Genomic DNA, 20349 nt, shown 5'->3' with positions numbered 1-20349 from the left:
GCAGAATATCAATGATGACGAATTGTTTGTAGAAGATTAATTATTCTATCGATTTTTTTCCTTTCTTTTTTTCATTTTATTTACAATTTTTGACATTGTCTTTCATAAAATAAAATGCATTACTGTATAATCGGTTTTTAGTTCGATTCTACACCAAACGTTCGACTAATTTAATCAGTATTATTTGATATACAAATTATTATATCCGATTGAAATAGTTAATACAGTCTGAGCTGTCAAATGAGATCTAAAAGTAAAAGGGATGATAAGATATCATAATGTCGATTTATGTTGATGATATAATGCTAATAGACTAAACAAAGTCATAAATTGGGGTCCATTTGGAATGAGGAAATTTCAAACCTCAATTCATTATTATTATTATTATTATTATTTGAATAATTGATATTATTTACACTAAGAAAGTGAGAGAGTAAACTAAGTCTTACAATAAACTATTAATAATATGGTTCAAATTTATCTTTAGCAAGAATCAAACCTAATAATTATCACTTACAAATCTAGAAGAATATCACTAGATAGTAATACTAAATGGCTCATCAATCTAATATTTTTATGATTTCATATAATATGACATGCTTATTTATATGGAATAATAACTAGAACCATTCCGATTCTTGAGTTTCGCGTTTGCTGAAAAATATCCACATAAACAAAAAAACAAGAAGTACTTCAAAGAAACAAATTGACTCTTTTTACACATCATCTAACATATTATAGTGGTGACGAAAAATTCACAATCGAATATTCAGTAAACAAAGCAAAAATGAGATAAACTCTTGTCTAACAATCACTAGCAGAGCCAATGCAGGGGCATTGGCATTCCTTGCTAGCGATGGCTCCGCCTTCTAGTCTGTATTACTGTATATGCCCCGCCACTCACACATCATTCAATGTATATGATAAAAACAAAGACCTAATAATGGTCAATATGTTACGCTGCCCTTAATAATTGAAAGTTGATTTTTAATGCCAGCTGGGTCTTTCACAAAGTATAGCCGTTTGTTCCTGTCCTTTTCTTTTCCTCTACTTTTGTGCCCTAGTAGCTAGTAAAGTATTAGCTAGTGCTCTACCGAAGCTTGTGTTGTGTCTTTAATTTGATTTCCAACGCATGTTCTCATTTGTACACCCACAGCTGGACGTTTCCACACCCACCACTTCCAAATAGAAGCAACCAGTCCAATTTTATTTGTATCTTCAGTACAAATTTATACATCTGAGAAAATTAGATCTCCTTCAATTTCTAGTTTCAAAAATGAGGGTTGAAAAGAAAAAAACACAAATAATAATAATGCAACTATTTTGCTAAGTATCTTCATCTCATAAGACGTAAGATTGACTTGGTGTAAGTTTGAATACTTCTAAAACTATGTAATCGTTAGAAGATTATCAAGATCTTCCATTTTCTGCATTTGGTCTACCACCTTAGGCTTTTTTCTTTTTTATTTTTTATTTTTTTGCTTGTAGTTTTGGTTGAGTCAATGGTTGTTAATATGATCAAACTTATATTATGTGGTTTAGTTAGTTCGTCTTGTCCAATTTTATCCAAATACAGAGCGCACTACTTGAAGATGAACTTAAAAATTATATCCATGACATGCGTTTGCAGAATGAAATTTCTGTGTTGAAAGGAATTAGTAGTCTTGCACAAAAGTTGGTGGAGACAAAGAGGGATAGGCAGTATCCCTCTTGCTAATAAAATTAACAAAAAATTTACCTATTGTGACTACTTCTATTGAAAGAGCTTTTTCGGAGATGAATATTGTGAATAGTCCACATCGTAATAGGACATGTGATGAATGATTGAATGATAGTTTGGTTGTATACATTAAGAATGATGTATTTGATGTTATTGATAATGTTATTGTGATACAATGTTTCCAAAATATGAGATCACGTCGTGCGTAATCGTAAATGAAAGTATGATCGATTTTTTGACCTCATCATTGTAAATTCCTGATCCCGTCAGTGCTAACAGTTTAGACCACTAAATTTGATCATTGTATTTTCGTTCCCGGCTAAAACTACTGGCATCCAAATGTTGGAACTTGTGAGGGACCATTATCCCACGTCCCCCATAAACATGCACCAATCCCTCTACACAAGTGAGTTCCCTCGCTTACTGTTTGAAAGGAATTGGTGTCGGTGAGCCTACAAACTTTTCGATGGTCCATACTAAGAGCATTTCATTTTACACGGCAGTCCAAAATAGCAGGTTAAAGTGAATGAAGATTCAAACTTGTTGGGATACAGTTATACTCCCAAATAAGCCTACAAACTCAACTTTCTAGTATCTAATGATGAATAGCACAATCGCTGAACACGTGAAATTAGAGGACTTTCTTGGGATGCAGTTATGCTTACAATACTGCATTGTCCAATGGCTTCTACACAACGCTTGAGCTTTAAAAAGACGCTGCCATGTCAAGGTGGCATGGATTTTCAACAGCCAATGCCATGCCCCTGTACTTCCCAAACAACTGGAACATGAAGTCGTCACCCATACATGCTATAGCCTAAGAAAACCCACCAGAATCATGTCAGAAAGGAAATATAAAAATGCTCATCAGCCATAAATAAAAAATGTAAGAATTACAAGTGCGTAACCATTTCATACAGTTGCATTGCCTCCTCTAGTTTTTCCTCTTTAAATAAAGCATTTCCATCCATCTTTCTTCTATCTGCTGCTCCAATCCTTTCCTCCACAGTCATGTCACTACGAGCTTTCCTCTATGAAAGGCAGAACCCATAAATATACATGTTACTATATTACCGAGCAAACCCCTGGAAAAGAGATTCTGAAACTTCAATTGGTAACTACTTGGGAAGACATTTGAAAGCAAGTGGGCAACTTACTTCTTTGGTTTCGTCAAATCCAATAACCTCAACATCATATGATATATCTGTCAATGGTGGAACATTCTGAAAAGAAAAGCTCCCTTCTTTCCCATACCCCAACTCCCAGCCTACATGTAACTGAGCACGCTCTCCAGACTTCATGCTGGACACCGCAATAGCCAAGCCAGTCATTTCTTTTTTCTCTGTTGCAGTAACAAAAATATACTACTAATAACAAGTCCATTGCATTTATACCACTACATAATGCTTGAATGCTTATGGACCCAAATCATCTGGAATGACAAGTTATTACAGAGAATAAAAGCAATAAAGAAATCAGAAACTAATTGTAGACTAAACAAGGAATATGCCAGAACTCGTTTGCATATACTCTGTATATATAAATATAAAAAGTAACAGACTACTCGGCAAGGCTAATACCTTTTCCTAAAATCATTTCAAGTAGTCGTTGTTTATTCCATGTGCCTTCAAACTTGTGTCCCGTGCTTTCAGTCCATGCCCTGTAGTGCACTATCACGCATATGCCAACCACTCAGTGATTGAAAGAACCAGAGTAAAAATTCACCGCAAGACCTTTCTACATGTATCTTCTTAGGCATCCCTTTTATAAATTTTAATGCATGCCTTTTATAAATTTTAATGCATGCCTTTTATAAATTTTAATGCATGCACAATTAATTCTCCTATACGAATAGTACATCCACATCTCTGTGAACGTTGATGTTGTGTCTGTTTGCAAGTCACAAGCTCATTCATGTCTTACTCCTATATTAACATATACATGCACACATAACAATTGTTGGGTTTTGAACTAATGCACACAGCAAAGCAGTACCAAAAAGGAAACCACTTGACACTTACAGAAGCATTTTGAATACTTGGATGGTATTTGACCAGGACCTTCCTTAACGATTTGCTTTGTGACTTTCTCGTGAAGGATTTCCGCCTTGGAATCAACTTTTGGAGGGCCTTTAGCATCTTAAGAAAGTTCTCCATGAACGAGGGTAGCATCTTCAGTTACTGTTTCACTTTCACCATCTCGACCTACAAACAAGATGAAAAGATGAGCAGTAATCTATACTGTGACGGCCCTCTCCAAGGCTCACATGGATTGTACTACCCTATAGGAATTATAGTGCCCCATAATATATGGGAACGACCCTATAGGAATTATAATTCACTCATGCACAGAGCGGAAAAACAGTCTTCTTCTTTCCCCTGCACATTATACAGGGACTACATAGCTGCCATCCCCACTTATACTACATGAGTTTTGGAACACAGGATTTCTGAGTTACTCAACATAAAAAAGCATGGAGGAATGATGAATCGGTGTACTGGAAGCAGTAGTCATAGTATCCAACTATTGCATTCCTTCTCGATACACATATTATTTCCAAAATCTTATCAATTCTTAAATAAAAACAATAAGTTTCCCGCTTGATAATGACCTAATGATGAATTGTTCTTGAAGAAACCAAGTAGAAAGGGGTAAGAAAACATCTTCATGTGTTCATTCAGTCCAACTCGATCGCTCGAAAACACACTTATGAGTTATTTGAAGCTAACAAGCTACTAAAAGTCGAAGATTTGACATATATTTGCTTTTACAGAAACCAAGTGGTGGCCTTTACTGCTCAGCCTGCTCCAGATCCCAGAACCATCCTCCATTACTTCTAACTTGTATAATCCATAGAGCCTTCTCAAAATTCTGCAAATACCCCTATCAAAGACTCAAAATTTAATGCAATTGCATTCGAATTCCAAACCAAAAATTAGGAAGGGTTTCGTTTTCCTTGGAATTTTCTCGGGAAACAAACAGAACATGGAAAATAGAAAAAGGAAAAAGCGGGACTTACTTGTATGATGAGATACAGACGAGAGAGACATCAACTTAATTAATTAATTATCTATTGTGCCCAAAAGACCTTCGCCCACGCTCTTCCTGCACTGTCCTTGTGACACCTGTCTTTTTACTTAACATAGAAGGTTGGCTGTTTTGAACCGGGCTGATTTATTATCCTAAAATCAGTTAATTGTATAACACATACTAGGCCTATAAATATGTGTGTATTCTATGTAGAACACATACTTGAATGAAAATCAGTTAATTGTATAAACTTCTCTTGTTGAGTAAATATCCTTGTTTGAGTCATCCTTAATTTGTAACGATCCTAATTAGGGTAAACCCTTTAGTTTCTCTAGGTTCAAGCACAACACGAGCCTGAGCACCATCTGAGAACTCAACAAGGGACATTTGAGAGTGGGGTGTGAACCCATGTTCTCCCAACAAGAAAAATACCCAATTTCCTCATGCTCCAACTTCTTCATTTTTGAACCAGAGGAGAAAGCTAAGGCAGCAAGGATATTGCATATATCGACCTCAATCCTTTTGACAGATAGCACCTGATAAGGGTGAAGCTTGGATTTAGGGTGAAGAATTCCTACTCCTGTGGCCAGTAGCTGTGGTGGTAGACAAGTAGGATGTACTGCAGGGTTTATGTTGGTGTCGCTGCAGAACCAAGAATTGACGGTGCACCTTGAAATGGTTCTCTTGGAACTTAAAAAAGAGCGTTGACTTTATAGCTGTAGTTAAAGCATCTCTCAGATCCCATACAGGCCAAAGGTCAAGGTTACTAGTGAACAACAGTGAGAAATCAACATGTAGATCAAGAGTCAAGGCACCAAAAAACTGTCGTCTTATTGCAGCAATTAGGATAGCTGCATCTTCTTCTGCCAGCAAAGTTTCAAAGATAACTCCCCCTTTAGCACCAGCTTGGGCAATCTCAACTAGATAGGAATTTCCTTTCAAAGATGTTCTAACTGAAATCTTGATCGATTGAAGATGACAACAAACAACTAGAATTGAACCCAGATACCTATGCCACGCTAATGCCCATATGATCATCATGTCTTCATCTGCCATTGTGAAAACCCAGCACACATCTATCAAGAAGACCTCCCATATAATAACAAGAAAGCCATCAGACCACGGAGGAGCGTGCTGCATTTTTCGTCCATGAAGCATTTGATTGCCAATTGTGTTTGTAAACAGGTACTCCAGAAAATATATAGTAGGAGATACGATAATTGTACTGCCAAGTATAAACTTTATAGCACAAGTGTAGCAATCGTAGACAACTAGACAAACTAATGTCATAGTATCAATCATATGTCTAGATAAAGTAAAAGTGGAAATTGCTTTAGTTAAGCCACTCATGGAAGTGGAGAAAATACCATTGGCCATTGGAGTTAGAATATTGTTCCAAATTGTAGAACAAATCATGGAACCTTTATCAGTAAATCTAGAAGTCTGTACTGCAGTTTGCTGCAGCCTATCAATTTTATCAAAATTATGAAAATGGATTCCCCAGTCCTTACTGTCCAAATTAAAACCTAACGCATTCAAAATCTTCATGTGCTGACAGATTTTCCCAAGCAGTATGTCAAAGAGCGATATATGAATAGAAATTGTTGTGTGTTGTATTTATCCAAAAAATTGCGGAGCACTAAAAACTGCTAGAATCAGTTGGGGATTAGTGGATTGAATGAAGTTCTTTCCTCTTCTATTAGACCATAGGTCAAGTTTTAGCCCCAAAATACCACAAAACCCAACTCCAATGGAGAGTTGGGCCAAAAAAAAATTGGGACCCACCAAGCCGAATGATAGCCAAAAGACTATCAAGCTAGGTATGTTGGGCCTGCCGACCAGCCCAATTGTGGAGCCCAGCACCAACGCCTTTCTGGTTTCTTGACAGCTGAGTGGACGCATGCATCTCAAACCCACCAGGAAAATCATGCTTGTCTGTATAGACAAAAACATGGCTTGATTTGACCATATTTTACTTAATCAGAACACATAATTTGCAAAAACACGCATATTATAGGTATTTTAATTGAAAAAGATGCGGAGCCCTTAGAAATACATAATTTGCAAAAACACGCATATTGTAGGTATTTTAATTGAAAAAGATGTGGAGCCCTTAGAAATACATAATTTGCAAAAAGACGCATAGTGTAGGTATCTATACTATATATTAAGGGAACACACCTTGTCAACTTTTTGCCACTTTGTTTTCAATTTTTCCCTCACTTTTGAGACACACTCTTGACAAAAAGGAGGGCAAAATAGTAAATTTGCATCTTCTGACAAAATGACAATCATACCCCCATTTCCTTATTTTATCCTCACTTTTGATACACAATATTTACACAAAGAGGGCAAAATGGTAATTATGTAATATTAAAAAAAAGATGCCCTTCTTAAGAGATCCCATCATCATTGTCTCATACTTTTTTTAAAAAAATTTCAAAACTAATCACACTCCTTAATCAAAAACAAAAAAGAAAATGAAATTGTTCACACACAAAGTGTGTGCTTATACCCTAGTTTTAATTGAAAAAGATGCGGAGCCCTTAGAAATACATTATGTTTACATATTGTTAATCAGGACCCATTTTAAAAAACATGAATTTTTACTATCTTGACTCATTTTACTCCATTTTTTCACATTCTATCCACCTAAAAAATTATGTCTAAATAACCTTATTTTCACATGATATAAGTAGTAAATAAATTTAAAGAGTAAAATTAAAACTAATAAATTAGTAAATGATTATATTTAATCATTTCAATTGAAAATGGTATATAAATATAACATAGCTCTGTTCATTAAAAATTAATTTTTTTATAACTCTAGAAAAAAAAAATATACGTAATCCTTTTAATTGGAGATGATATTAAGGTCACAAATCAGTCTTGTTTGCCATCAAGTTCAATACACGGATTTCCTCATTTATCATACAATTCAAGAGCTTAAGATGTTTCGACCGATAAAAAAAAAAAAGAAAAAAATGCCGTAAGATCTTTGACCACTCAGCTTTACGCCTTTCGTGCCTGATGACGTAACTCTCTTGCAATAGCATTGTCTTGAGGTGCAAATTTGATTGCCTTTAGAAAGTCTTCCCGCGCAGCATCTGTCTAGGCCCCTGTTTGGTTTCGGAGAAAATCACAAGCTCAAATTTACTCTCACATTTTCTCAATTTTTGTGTTGGCATTGATAGTTTGCGGTGAAGGAGGTTATCGAGAAGGTTCTGGCTGGGCTGATACGGCCTCATTTCGTTATAGCTAAATATTGGAAGTGGGTTTGGATTGTATGACATTTCCAAATTTGTTTGTATTCTTGCTCATATAAACCCCTTAATCTTAATTAGTATATCTTAGCTGAAGGAACATATAGGTTGTGGTTTTGTTAATGACGGTGGATGATTTGGATGAAAGTATGTGTCTTGGCGATTTTTTTGCTTGCTGTTCTTTAGGCCTGGACTGAAGAAGATTTGTGGAATGAGATTCTTATGTGTAGTCAATTTTAGTGGGATGTTGTTTCAATCTGGATAATGAATGATGTCGTTTTCCTATTCGGTCTGTCCTTTGATGTTGTAGCAGATCTGGAATTTTGTGAAATGTTCTTTATTAAGAATGAAGTGCCACAATTGAAGACGAATAAAAACAAATTGCACATCATCTGATTAGAAATATAGAATTGGTTTTAAATTATTTTCTTGACTGTTTGGTTCTGATGTGCATTACCGATAAATCAAGAATTTGCAAGATATTTTTTATTGTTTTCTGTCTTAACTCTGCATTTACTCCTTTTAACGGTGGGTGTTATCATTTTCTCTCCTTTTTCATATCTGTGTTGCCATTGACTGGGGATGCAGGTGATCCTGCTACCCTGTACGCCTCAGTACAGGGCTATAACAAGATTATCTATTGTGCTACTGCATGCTCTACTATCAGCGGAGACCTCTACAGGGTTGATCAAAGAGGGGTATACAATCTTACTAAAGCATTTCAGGTGTGATCCTTATTGCCATATCCTTGAAATACTCCTGTTTGACATTTAGTAATCTGTTTCGGTTTTGTGGAATGAGATACTTATGAGTAGTCAATTTTAGTGGGATTGTTGTTTCAATCTGGATAATGAATGATGTCGTTTCCTATTCGGTCCGTCCCTTGATGTTGTAGCAGTTTTGGAATTTTGTGAAATGTTCTTTATTAAGAATGAAGTGCCACAAATTGAAGACGAATAAAAAAAATTGCACATCTTCTGATTAGAAATATAGAATTGGTTATTTTCTTGACTGTTTGGTTCTGATGTACCAGGCCTGCGGGAGCGGCGAGAGACCTTTCCACCATTGCAAAACTGGTGGGTGCATTCCAGCAAATCGTATTCCTCTTTTCTCTTTTGATCCACTTGCTCGGGAGGGCATATTCCGGTTATGGCTAGGAAGTTTGCCCATTCGACTGCAAAAAGAGGGAGAAGAAGCTTCGTAGTGGCATTCCTCCGACGAGCTACCGAACTCCTAACCAAATAATAAAGCCGATCTCGAGAAGGCTAGGTTTGGAACCCTCTAGGAACTGAATCGCTAGAAAGATCTCTTCTTTCGTTTAAACCTAGTGGGCCCTAAACCTAAGCTTTGATCGCTGCGCTCCCCCCTTATTGTTAGTCCTCTTACCATACACCACTTCGAATGGTTACATCCCCCTTACTTAACATAGGCTGATTCACATCGTTTTTATAGGCAAACTCTGTAGTTGGAAGAACTCTGATTGGAAATATAGAATTGGTTATTTTCTTGACTGTTTGGTTCTGATGTGCTTTACCTATATTTTTTGTTGTTTTCTCTGTGTTAACTCTGCTTTTACTCCTTTAAACGGTGGTTGTTATCATTTTCTCTCCTTTTCATATCTGTCTTGCCATTGACTGGGGATATGTTTTCACCAGAGGGTATTGAACTGTCAAAAAAGCTTTCACTTCCTTTGGGTCGAACCCTTGACCGGTATGCCATGTTTGCATTCTCAAATGGAGCTACTAAGCTAAAAGCAGCTTTCCAAAATGAAATTCATGGTATTTTTCTTATTAGTTACAAGATTTGGGTAATAAAATTCATGGTATCCTTCTTATTATTAATTACTTGGATTTTGAACACAAAATGAATTCATTTGATAGAAAATCATTGGCAACAGAAATTACCTGATGAATTTGCGATGCAGCTACGACATTCTAGCAACATTTCGTGAATTTGAGAAGCAAGCTGTGCAAGTTCAGTTGCATTCTGTTTACTTAATTTTCTGTGTTTTTTCTTTTCCAGTTTGGATTTAGGAGCTAAAATATTTTTCTTTTGCAATATTTGTAGGTGGATGATGCTATCTGGGCTGTTGAAGGTGCCACATTGAAAGCTGAGATGAGTGGAAAGAAGCTAATGCACTCACGGAACAACTTAAGCTCAAGCTTCAACTTCAGACATTTCAAGTGGGGCTTTGCGAGGATGAGGAGGATAATGAAGTGGTTAAGCTGCCCCTACTTATTTAGTAACAAAGGCAGCTGCCCCTACTTATTTAGTAACAGAGGCATAAACAAAGGCAGCTGCCCCTACTTATTTAGTAACAGAGGATGAGGAGGATAATGAAGTGGTTAAGCTGGATACGGTGCATATGAGTATGAGTCAGAATTTTAAGAATAAAGTAAAACCGTTGCTGTGACACCGACCGATATGGTGGATTCAGCAGAAGATGGTCGGTGGACTGCCAGAGAATCCAGAGAAGTGGCACCGGGTGATGCAGAACCTTTTTGGTGATCAATCTGAAAAGCAAGAGGAAAAGGTCGATTCCGAGCACGAGTCCAATCCCCATCCCAATTCTGTATGATCCTCTAATTTCAAGTTTCCTTTCTATTCATATTCCAAAAGCATGTTTGGGAGTGATTAGGGTTTCAAATTTTGCTTTAATCTTAGCTGAAGGAAGATATAGGTTGTGGTTTTCTTAATGGCGGTGGATGATTTGGATGAAAGTATGTACCTTGGTTGTGGTTTGCAAGATATCTTTTTTGTGCTTTTACTCCTTTAAATGGTGGGTGTTATCATTCTCTCTTTTTTCATTGCAAGCCGATATAAAGGATCTTTTGTTAAAAATGGAAGCAACGAAGCGGAACCTTTCTTTGTGATTGGCAAACGAAGAGGAGTCCCTGTAAGAGTTTTCGATGTGGCAAGCAACCGTAACCTCGTGTGCTGATTGTTTTATGTTGTACTTTTCAATGTAGTGGTTTTATAGCTCCAATTAGGGTATTTTTCATGGTAGTTTCTGTTGTATTTGTTTATTGAACCACTAACCAGAATCTGTACAAAGAGACTGCCTCATTTCTTTTATAATGTTATAAGGGCTGGCTTGGTATTGTTGTGCTTTGAAAAAAAACTGCTTCTGCTGTTGTGCTGTGAGAATAAGTAGCTGCGAAATAAAGCAGGGTGTTTGGTAAATTTTTTTGTAAAAGTACTTTTGAAAAAAAAAAAAAAACAGTATTATAGTGTTTGGTAAATTTTTATATAAAACAGATGTGAAAAAAAATCGGTTTTTCAAAGTTGGGTTTTGCAGCTTCTTGTTTTTGGCTTTTTTCCACCCAAAACTGTGAAAAAAAAGCTGAAGCTGAATGTTTACCAAACACAAAAACAGTTTCCAACTTCTTTTAATACCAGTTTTTTTTTCAGAATTACTTTAGTACCAAACCTGATCTCCTATTTATGGTTTTTGGAACCAAGTCCGTATTCTCATTCTGTGCTCTTTTTTGTTCGCTTATTCTTTTTGATCCGTCCAATTAAATATTTCAAAAGAGCGGGAATCACTTTCAACATATAATATATGTTCAGAAACTAAAAACGTCATGTCGCTGCTTTGTGTTTTGAATCTCCTGTCTGGCTTCTTGTGATACTTTGGAGTATGCTCGTCTCGTAGCATTTATTACCATTTCCTTATTCTAAAGAAGGGGAAGGGATTGCATACCAAACGACAGGGTTTGGGGGTTGCTTTCTGCGTTTGTGCCTGGTGCCCACGTGTCGATCATCGTGGGATGCTCCGCTTCGACTACGCATCGCCTTCTGCTTCTTCACCGCTTCTTCCCCTCTCCCTCCTCGCCTCATCTGCTAAACGACGACCTTTTGGACGACATCCTCTCGCACCTACCCGCCTTATCCTTCGCGTCAGCGGCATGCGTTAGCAAATCCTGGAACCAAATCTGCAGCCGAATCCTTCCTCGCCTCTACCCTCTCTCTCCACCCCTCGCCTAAGGTTTGGTTTAGAGTCTAGACCCCTGTTTGGTTTCCGAGAAAATCACAAGCTCAAATTTTCTCGCACATTTTCTCAATTTTTGTGTTGGAATTGATAGGTTGCGGTGAAGGAGGTTATCGAGAAGGCTCTGGCTGGGTCGATACGGTCTCATTTCGTTATGGCTAATATTGGAAGTGGGTTTGGATTATATGACATTTCCAAGTTTTGTATGTGTTCTTGCTCATATAAACCCCTTATTCTTTATTAATATTTCTGAGCACGGTGAGATTTTTGAATGATTTTTTTTTTTTTTGGGGGGGTGGTGGTGGTGGGGGGGGGGGGGGGGGTTTTGTGGGTTTTAGATATTTTTCTGTGAAGGCATTGATTTTTGTATTATTTTTTATTGTTTGGTTATTAATTTGGGTATTTGAGCAGTTGGACGCTCGGAGCTAGAACCTTTTCTGCCCATTCCTTTAAGGCAGTCCGGCCTAGCCATATTCCAGTCAGGATCTTTTAAACAGCATCCTCTGGCAATTCAAATGAAATCCCCTCACCCATTATCTTTGAGAATCTTTTTCTGATGGAGTTTGTGATGTTTTGCCGAATAGGGTTGAAATGCATTGGCTTGAACACAACGATATCATCAACAGTATCCAGTAATTCCCGGGGATCAAAGTCTAATAGCAATAGGTGCATTAATTATCAAACCCTAGTTTTAACTGTTTGCATCATTCCGGATTTATGGTTTTTTTTTTTTTTTATTTTATTTTATTTTTTTTAATTGCGTTGCTTCTACTTGCTGTATATTGACTGATGGGTTTCGGAGTATTTTTTGTTTTGTTGACTGGATTTCACCATGCCGGATTGGTTTTGTGTGCTACGATTGGTGTGGCTTATGTTATTGTTGATGATTTGGTTAACAGGGGTTTCATTCCTCTTCAAATTTGTTTCGACACACACTTCTCGAAGTTGCAGTATGCTATGGTGATATTTTCTATGATCTAATCAATGAACTATTTAATGTCAGTAGTTTGAGGGCTCCGACGGCAACACACACCAGCAGCGATGGGGAAGGAGAAGTGGCACCGGGTGATGCAGAATCTATTCGGTGATCAATCTGAAGAGGAAGAGGTTGATTCTGAGCACGAGTCCAATCCCCATCCCAATTCTGTATGATCCTCTAATTTCAAGTTTCTTTCTATTCATATTCCAAAAGCATGTTTGGGAGTGATTAAGGTTTCAAATTTTGCTTTAATCTTAGCTGAAAGGAAGATATAGGTTGTGGTTTTGTTAATGGCGGTGGATGATTTGGATGAAAGTATGTATCTTGGGGATTTTTTTGCTTGCAGTTGGTTAGGCCTGGACTGAAGAAGTTTTGTGGAATGAGATTCTTATGAGTAGTCAATTTTAGTGGGATTGTTGTTTCAAGTTGGATAACGAATGATGCATTTTCCTATTCGGTCTGTCCTTTGATGTAGTAAATCTAGAATTTTGTGAATTGTTCATTATTGAGAATGAAGTGCCACAAATTGAAGACGAAAAAAAAAAAAAAATTGCACATCTTCTGATTAGAAATATAGAATTGGTTTTAAGTTATTTTCTTGACTGTTTGGTTCTGATGTGCTTTACTGATAAATCAAGGGTTTGCAAGATATTTTTTTGTGCTTTTACTCCTTTAAATGGTGGGTGTTATCATTCTCTCTTTTTTCATATATGTCTTGCCATTGACTGGAGATGTGGGTGATCCTGCTACCCTGTCCGCCGCAGTACAGGGCTGTAACAAGATTATATATTGTGCTATTGCATGCTCTACTATCAGCGGAGACCTCTACAGGGTTGATCAAAGAGGGGTCTACAATCTTACCAAAGCATTTCATGTGTGATCCTTATTGCCATATCCTTGAAATACTCCTTTTTGACATTTAGTAATCTGTTTCGGTGTTGATGTCTTTTAAGTTCATGGGTTGGTTCAATGTTGGATTTGAATTTTATTGCTTATGTGAAGCTTTTGACTGTTTGCATTGTAGGACTATAAGAAGAAAATGGCTCAATTATGAGCAGGAAAGAGTAGCAAGAGCAAACTTACAATTGTAAAGTTCAAGACTCCGGAGTCAGTGGATGGATGGGAAGTTCGTCAGGGGACTTACTTTCAGGATGTGGTTGCTTCTAAGTATGATGGAGGAATGGATGCCAAGTCCGAATTCACTTTCACCGGAGATGCTGTTCTCTCCGGTAAGAGAAAGACTAAATTGGGGTTTTGAGGTTCTAAATGGAAACCAACTATTATTCCTTTTACTCTATTTCTTGCTGCATTGTAGGATATGTTTTCGCCAGATGAGGGTACTAAGCTAAAAGCAGCTTCCCAAAAACAAATTCATGGTATTTTTTTATTATTAATTACAGATAGTATTTCTATGTTTTCCCTCTTTGTTTTAGAGATAATCAACTGTTATTAAGCTGTTTTCGTAGTGATTAGAACTTCCTTTAGAACTTGTTTGAAGAAAACATTCGGTATGTTTGAAGAATTTGTTTTTACTTGGGGAGACCATTTGATTGCTAAGGAAATCAAGGAAAAGAAAACAAAGAAACTAACTAGGAGTTGTCTGAGTTGTTTATAGAGACGGGACATAGAAAAAACAACAAATATTTTTGTTTTTGTAATGGCTGTCATGAATTTCCTTTTGACTAAACAAAACATAATTAGTTTATTTGCTTTACTGAGAATGTAGCGTTTTTTGTGATTAGTTTCGGGTTTTGGAGCAGATTTTTGTGTCCCGAGCCATATCAAAAGTTGATTTTGGACTTTCTTCGATCTTAGAATATTTGGTTACTTTAGTGCATTGACAATTAATAGACGTAATTTTTTTTTTATTATCATTGTTTGTGTATAATTATGCAACTTGTATGTTATAATGTGACAAAGGTGATTTTGCTTCCAATACATCAACAAATATTAAAAAGAAATATTTAATGAGGGCTGGAACCCAGTCAAAGCTGGGGGGCTAGGCCCTCACGCCCATATTATATTATTTAAAGAAAAAACATACAACGAGGGGACATAGTACTTAAAACCCCTACGATCAAAAGTAAAATCATATACAACCATTTCAAGCAATCAACATGGCCCTTACATACTGAATCCAAACGGTAATGAATGCATACCAAAATCAACATGGCCCTTACATATTGAATCCAAAAAAAAAAATTGAATTTAGTGGGTAATGAATGCATACCAAAATCATTGATCCACATGGTATGCCATCTGGAAAGAAAAATAAAATGATGGTGATGATGAATGAAGAATAAAAATAAGAGACGAGATTGGCATTTTAATAATTCGTAGCTTATACTGAATTAGGCAAGTGTAAATTTAATCAAGTTAGAAAACGCACCTTAAGATTCATCAATTTCAATGGATTGGATGTGAGCAATCTTAAACCAGTCCTCACCTGTTTCTTTCTTGCATCTTTCGCTTAACATGGGGCAACGGTGAATTTTCAATCTATTTAAACAGGGGAGTCCACGAATCCCTTCTGGCAGTGATGCCAATTTAGGGCAATAATCAATTGCAAGCTCCTTAAGTGATGTGAGATTGCTTATTTCTTCTGGCAGTGATGCCAAATCCTCAATTCCACCGAGTGTCAGATGTGTTAATTTGGAGAGATGAGGGGAAGAAGAAGAGGCAGAAACATCAACATCAACACCAACATCATGTGTAATATCAGATGCTCCTCTAACAAACAAGGAATCGACAACCTTCCAGCTGCTCTTCTCAAGATGTATTCTCTCCACATTTGGATACAGAGGCATGGAAGTTAGATTAGGACACTCATCAATAGACAATGTAGAAAGACGAGGAAAAGAAGGCAACGACAGATTTTCCGTTGATGAAGAAGAAGCAGCACTGTTATGAGTGTGGGCCCTCCACCATCCCTTCAGAACAGGGCAATTGTTTAACTCGAGTGTCTCCAGGGAGGGAAAGAATGAGATCCTCATCATCTCATCACTCATACTATTACTGCTCTCATTCTCTGATATGTACTCCAACTTCTCCAAATTCTGTAGCTCAAGAGACTTAAGGGAAGGCAAATGATCCAAGGGCGGAAGACGTTGGCATCTCTTACAAAACCACAATTCGAGATTAACAATATTTATGAGAGAAGAAAACCAACTCGCAAACCTCACACCACCATAACCCCACACTCCCAAGTGCTTTAGATTAGAAGGGGGTTGCAATACTTCCATTGACTTTATAATATCCTCCTCATCAACCGCGCTTATATCTTCTCCCTCTTTCCAGACTAAATGCAACTCATCAAGGTGTTTGTCCTTGAGAGGTGTACCAACATTTGATTCTGACACCACATGCCTCAAATCCAATATCTTTAACTCTCCCCTTAATTCGTTAAGGGTCCCCAGCTCAGCAAGACCAGCACTACCGCCCCTCCCCAAACAATTGCTTTCGCTCAAAACAAATCTATTCAATGTACGAACACCATTCAATTCACCAATTCCACGTGGCATTCCACTCAACCCCATACAGCCTTCCAAGATGAGATGCCTCAAGTTGATCATTTTTTTAATGTCTCTAGGCAATTCCACAAGACTTCCACACCAACTGAGATCTAGTGTTTCCAAATTCGAAAGTCCAACTATCCAATCTGGAAGTCTTTCCATGGGATTCTCACTAAGATCAAGATATCTCAAATGTTTCATTTTTTTAAGACAATTAGGTAATGTTGTAATTCCTAATTCATTGAGACTCAACATCCGTAATAACTTAAAATTTGAAACAATTGTAGTATAAAATGCATTACGTGAGGAACTTTGGCGATCACCCCAAGCTTGTTGAAGAAAAAGAAAGGTTCGTATCTTGCTTGCTTTTAGCAAGGATGTTGGCACTTCCCATTTCGACAAATCAATTTCAAAATTGAAAGATAGATGACGAAGCTTTTCATGAAAATTCTTTTGGTTCAAATCAACTACGACACTTCCGACCCCCGACACTAAGATTGCAAGTTCATTCATGAGATCGTGCATTTTACAACTTATTATACCAAAATCATTTATTTTTTCTTCTTGAAAAAACGATCTGCACAACAATTCCCTGTAATATTCAAACGCAACATCCTCCAAACACTCGTTTTCGTCGCATGACTCAATGAACCCTTGTGCCACCCAAAGTCTAATCAATCTTGGTACAGAGATCTCATAATCAGGTGGGAACAAGCTACAATAAGCAAAACAATGCTTCAAATGTGATGGGAGCACATCATAACTTAGTTTGAGTGTTGGTAAAATATCATCTTCTTTTTGACTTATTTTTGAAAGTTTCCTTTCTTTGAAATTAAACCATTCTATTTCATGATGTTTGTTGCGCAACATCCCACCTATCGTCCTTATAGCGAGTGGAACTCCCTTACATTTTCTTACAACCTCCATCCCAACTGCCTTAATTGTTGAATTCTCTAGTTCTTTTCCATCTTGAAAAGTCATTTTCTTAAATAAGGACCAGCTTTGCACTTCATTCAAACCCCTTAAGGGGTACTGTTTAGTTGTGTGTGATGTCATCGCAACGGTTTTAGTACGAGTGGTTATTAATATTCTACTACCTTCTCCACCACCTTTTAACAAGTCCATCAAGCTAAGCCACTTCTGTGGTTCCTCATTCCAAACATCATCCAACACAAGTAGGTATTTCTTCCCATTTACTTTCTTTCTAAGATCATTTTGCAGTTGATCCATGTTAAGCTCGTCCACCATATCACGCTGCTTCTTATCGAGCTTGTCAACTTTTAGGATTTTCTTAGCCAGTATATCCAACTCAAATATAATAGAGACACATATCCATATTTTCAACTCAAAATGCTTTTGAATCACCTCATCATTGAATATGAGTTGGGCAAGGGCACTTTTCCCCAATCCTCCAATTCCAACTATGGAAATGGTTGACACATTCTCAGTTGAGATGGGATCCAACAAAAGTTGGATAATTGCCATTTTATCTTCATCTCTCCCTATAATATTATCCTTAGGGACAAACGAGTGAGTGACCCTCTCTCTCAATATAAATCTTGTATCTTCACGATTATTGTTTAAGTCACTGGGTCTACGGGATGCAACCTCACTAAGCCTCTTGTTAATATCTTTTATCTTATGACTCATCTCTAACCCAAAAACAAGTTGATTTGAGCTAGAAAAGAAAAAGCGCACCTGTAAGAGTTTGAGTAGACACAATCATTATCTTGATAGAATTGTATTAATAAGTTAATAGAGTTTTGTAACGGTAAGTTATATGAAACATTCAAAATAATAATGAAAAAGACTTATTGTAACAACTTATGAGTTATTGAGAGCCCTATTGTACTCCTAATAGGTGAATATCAATGGGCTTACGTGACTATAAAAATGTTCTCCAAGATGGAACCTCTCGAATCCTCTCCTTAATATCTTTGATCTAAAGAAAAAGAGGCATACCTTATTTGACAGCTTAGTATTGCCACGCAACACTTGTCTCCGCTGAACTTGAGTATTAAACTCATCCAGCACGTCATCGGCTTCATAAACTGCATCTTCTACGCTTTGGAGCCACAGTTTGACTTCATTGTTGTTGGCTTGCTTTTGCTCAGCGTCAAGAAGAACAGCTTGGAATCCGGCAACTGTCTCCTTGAGCTTGTTGAGCTCATCTGGGACACCCCAAATCGATCCAATCCGTTGGAAAGCACGGTTGCCAAGCCTTACAATGATCCGTTCAGCAATATTGAAGAGAACTCCTTCTGCCATTTCTTGTATTCAGGACGAGCAAAAACCCAGGTGAAGTGAATTAAAGTAGAAGATTGTAACTAAGAATATAGTTTTGCACAGTGAAAGATGGCTCCTCTAGCCACTCACACATCATTCAATGTATAAAATAAAAACAAAGACCTAGTAATGGTCAATACGTAGCGAGAACATGGTCAACATGGTATAGCTGGCCTTAATAATTGAAAGTTGAAAATAGTTTTCCTCTACTTTTGTGCCCTGGTAGCTAGTAAAGTATTAGCTAGTGCCCTACTAAAGCTTTGTGTTGTGTCTTTAATTTGATTACCAACACATGTTCCCTCACCCACCACTCCCTGGGCCCACGCGCTATTATAACCCACCATCGTTTGTAAACCCACAGCCGGACGTGTCAACACATCACTTCCAAATAGAAGCAACCATTCCAATTTTATTTGTATCTTCAATACGAATTTATACACCTAACGTTGCACTTTTCTGACGCCTTCTTTCAGCTGAGAAAATTAGATCTCCTTCAATTTTTAGTTTCAAAAAATGAGGGTTGAGAAAAGAAATAATAATAATAATAATATTGCAACTATTTTATCAAGTGTCTTCATCTCAAAAGTTATATGAGATGAAAGACAAAGACTATTTTGATGTAAGTTTGAATACTGCTACTGTTTTGATGTAAGCTTGAATAATGCTAAAACTATGCAATTGTTAGAAGATTACCAGTGAAGCAACATTATACGTTAAGGTTTCATTTGACAAGTCGTATAGCGAACCGGACAAGATAAATAGTTCGGACCCCAAGTGTTTAGTTTAATTTTACACTAAATAGTACCCGAATTAATTAAACTGGGTTCATATCTTTATACGGTATACACCTACTAAATTATCCAACTCAAAACCTTTGTATTATTAGTTGGTAGGAAAACCACGCTGTGTTATCCCGCTCTCTTCTGTAGCGTCCCTCTCTCTCGCATCGTGCACAAGAGTCAATCTCGTTGCGGTCGTTCAACTATCGTCTTCATCAAGATTTCTTCTTCTTCTTCTTCTTCTTTCTGTTCCGCTCAAAAAATTTGATGAAGTTACAGTTCCTTTCAAAATTAAGGTTTTGATCTGCAAAATTAAAATTGTGTGAAATTAATTAGGGTTGGACAAAATTTAAATTCTGTGAAATTAATTTGGGTTGGAAGATCAAGTTTCTTGGCTCATTTATGCAGTTGCGACAACCTACCATGATGTAAATTCAATTAATCGATTTCCTTGAGAGGATCTGAAACCCGACAACCTACAACTCGTCCTTTCGTTTGAATCTGGAGTGGATCTCACCATCTACGTGTGATTCCGCACCTTCATGGTGCTTCGATTTGCCATGAATCCACACCCATAACTTTTTTGGGTTGTGCGTAGAATATCAATGACGACAAATTGTTTGTACAAGATTAATTATTCTATCGATTTTTTTTCTGACAGCCCGTCCCGGAAATTTTAAAAATGTACGCGTGAAAAGACGATTTTGCCCCTAGTATGATTTTTCACGTTGTGTGGTTGTTTTGAGCTTGGTGTGGCTGGTTGTGGACCACACCTTTCCACACACACAC

At 37.1% G+C, this 20349-nt stretch overlaps 1 protein-coding gene and 1 long non-coding RNA gene across 3 annotated transcripts; one reads left to right on the top strand and one right to left on the bottom strand.

The window, feature by feature from the left end:
* Positions 1-12351: 12351 nt before the first annotated feature.
* On the top strand, positions 12352-14435 carry LOC137735697 (uncharacterized). 2 transcript variants are annotated; one of them, XR_011068676.1, is made up of 3 exons: positions 12352-12670; positions 13011-13150; positions 14008-14353. It is a non-coding gene; the product is annotated as an uncharacterized lncRNA (long non-coding RNA). The 2 variants fall into 2 exon arrangements; XR_011068675.1 differs by lacking the exon at positions 12352-12670 and having other exon boundaries at positions 12753-13150; positions 14008-14212; positions 14299-14435.
* Positions 14436-15174: 739 nt separating this feature from the next.
* Positions 15175-18871, bottom strand: LOC137733926 (disease resistance protein RGA2-like). The gene is made up of 3 exons (XM_068473141.1): positions 18458-18871; positions 15373-18193; positions 15175-15242 (listed from the first exon to the last, which is right to left on the bottom strand). Exons 1-2 carry the CDS (start codon positions 18761-18763, stop codon positions 15374-15376), a joined length of 3126 nt encoding a protein of 1041 aa, XP_068329242.1. The 5' UTR covers positions 18764-18871; the 3' UTR covers positions 15175-15242; position 15373.
* Between the last annotated feature and the right edge of the window lie 1478 nt (positions 18872-20349).

This window comes from Pyrus communis, chromosome 5 (genome assembly GCF_963583255.1).
Source record: "Pyrus communis chromosome 5, drPyrComm1.1, whole genome shotgun sequence".
NCBI lineage: Eukaryota > Viridiplantae > Streptophyta > Magnoliopsida > Rosales > Rosaceae > Pyrus > Pyrus communis.
This window is presented reverse-complemented; position numbering and strand designations above follow the sequence as displayed.

Coding starts and splice junctions, on each gene's coding strand:
- LOC137733926 (XM_068473141.1), bottom strand. CDS start 18,763: ATGGCAGAAGGAGTTCTCTTCAATATTGCTGAACGGATCATTGTAAGG. Junction 18,194..18,457: donor ATACTAAGCTGTCAAATAAG/GTATGCCTCTTT, acceptor AAACTCTTACAG/GTGCGCTTTTTCTTTTCTAG.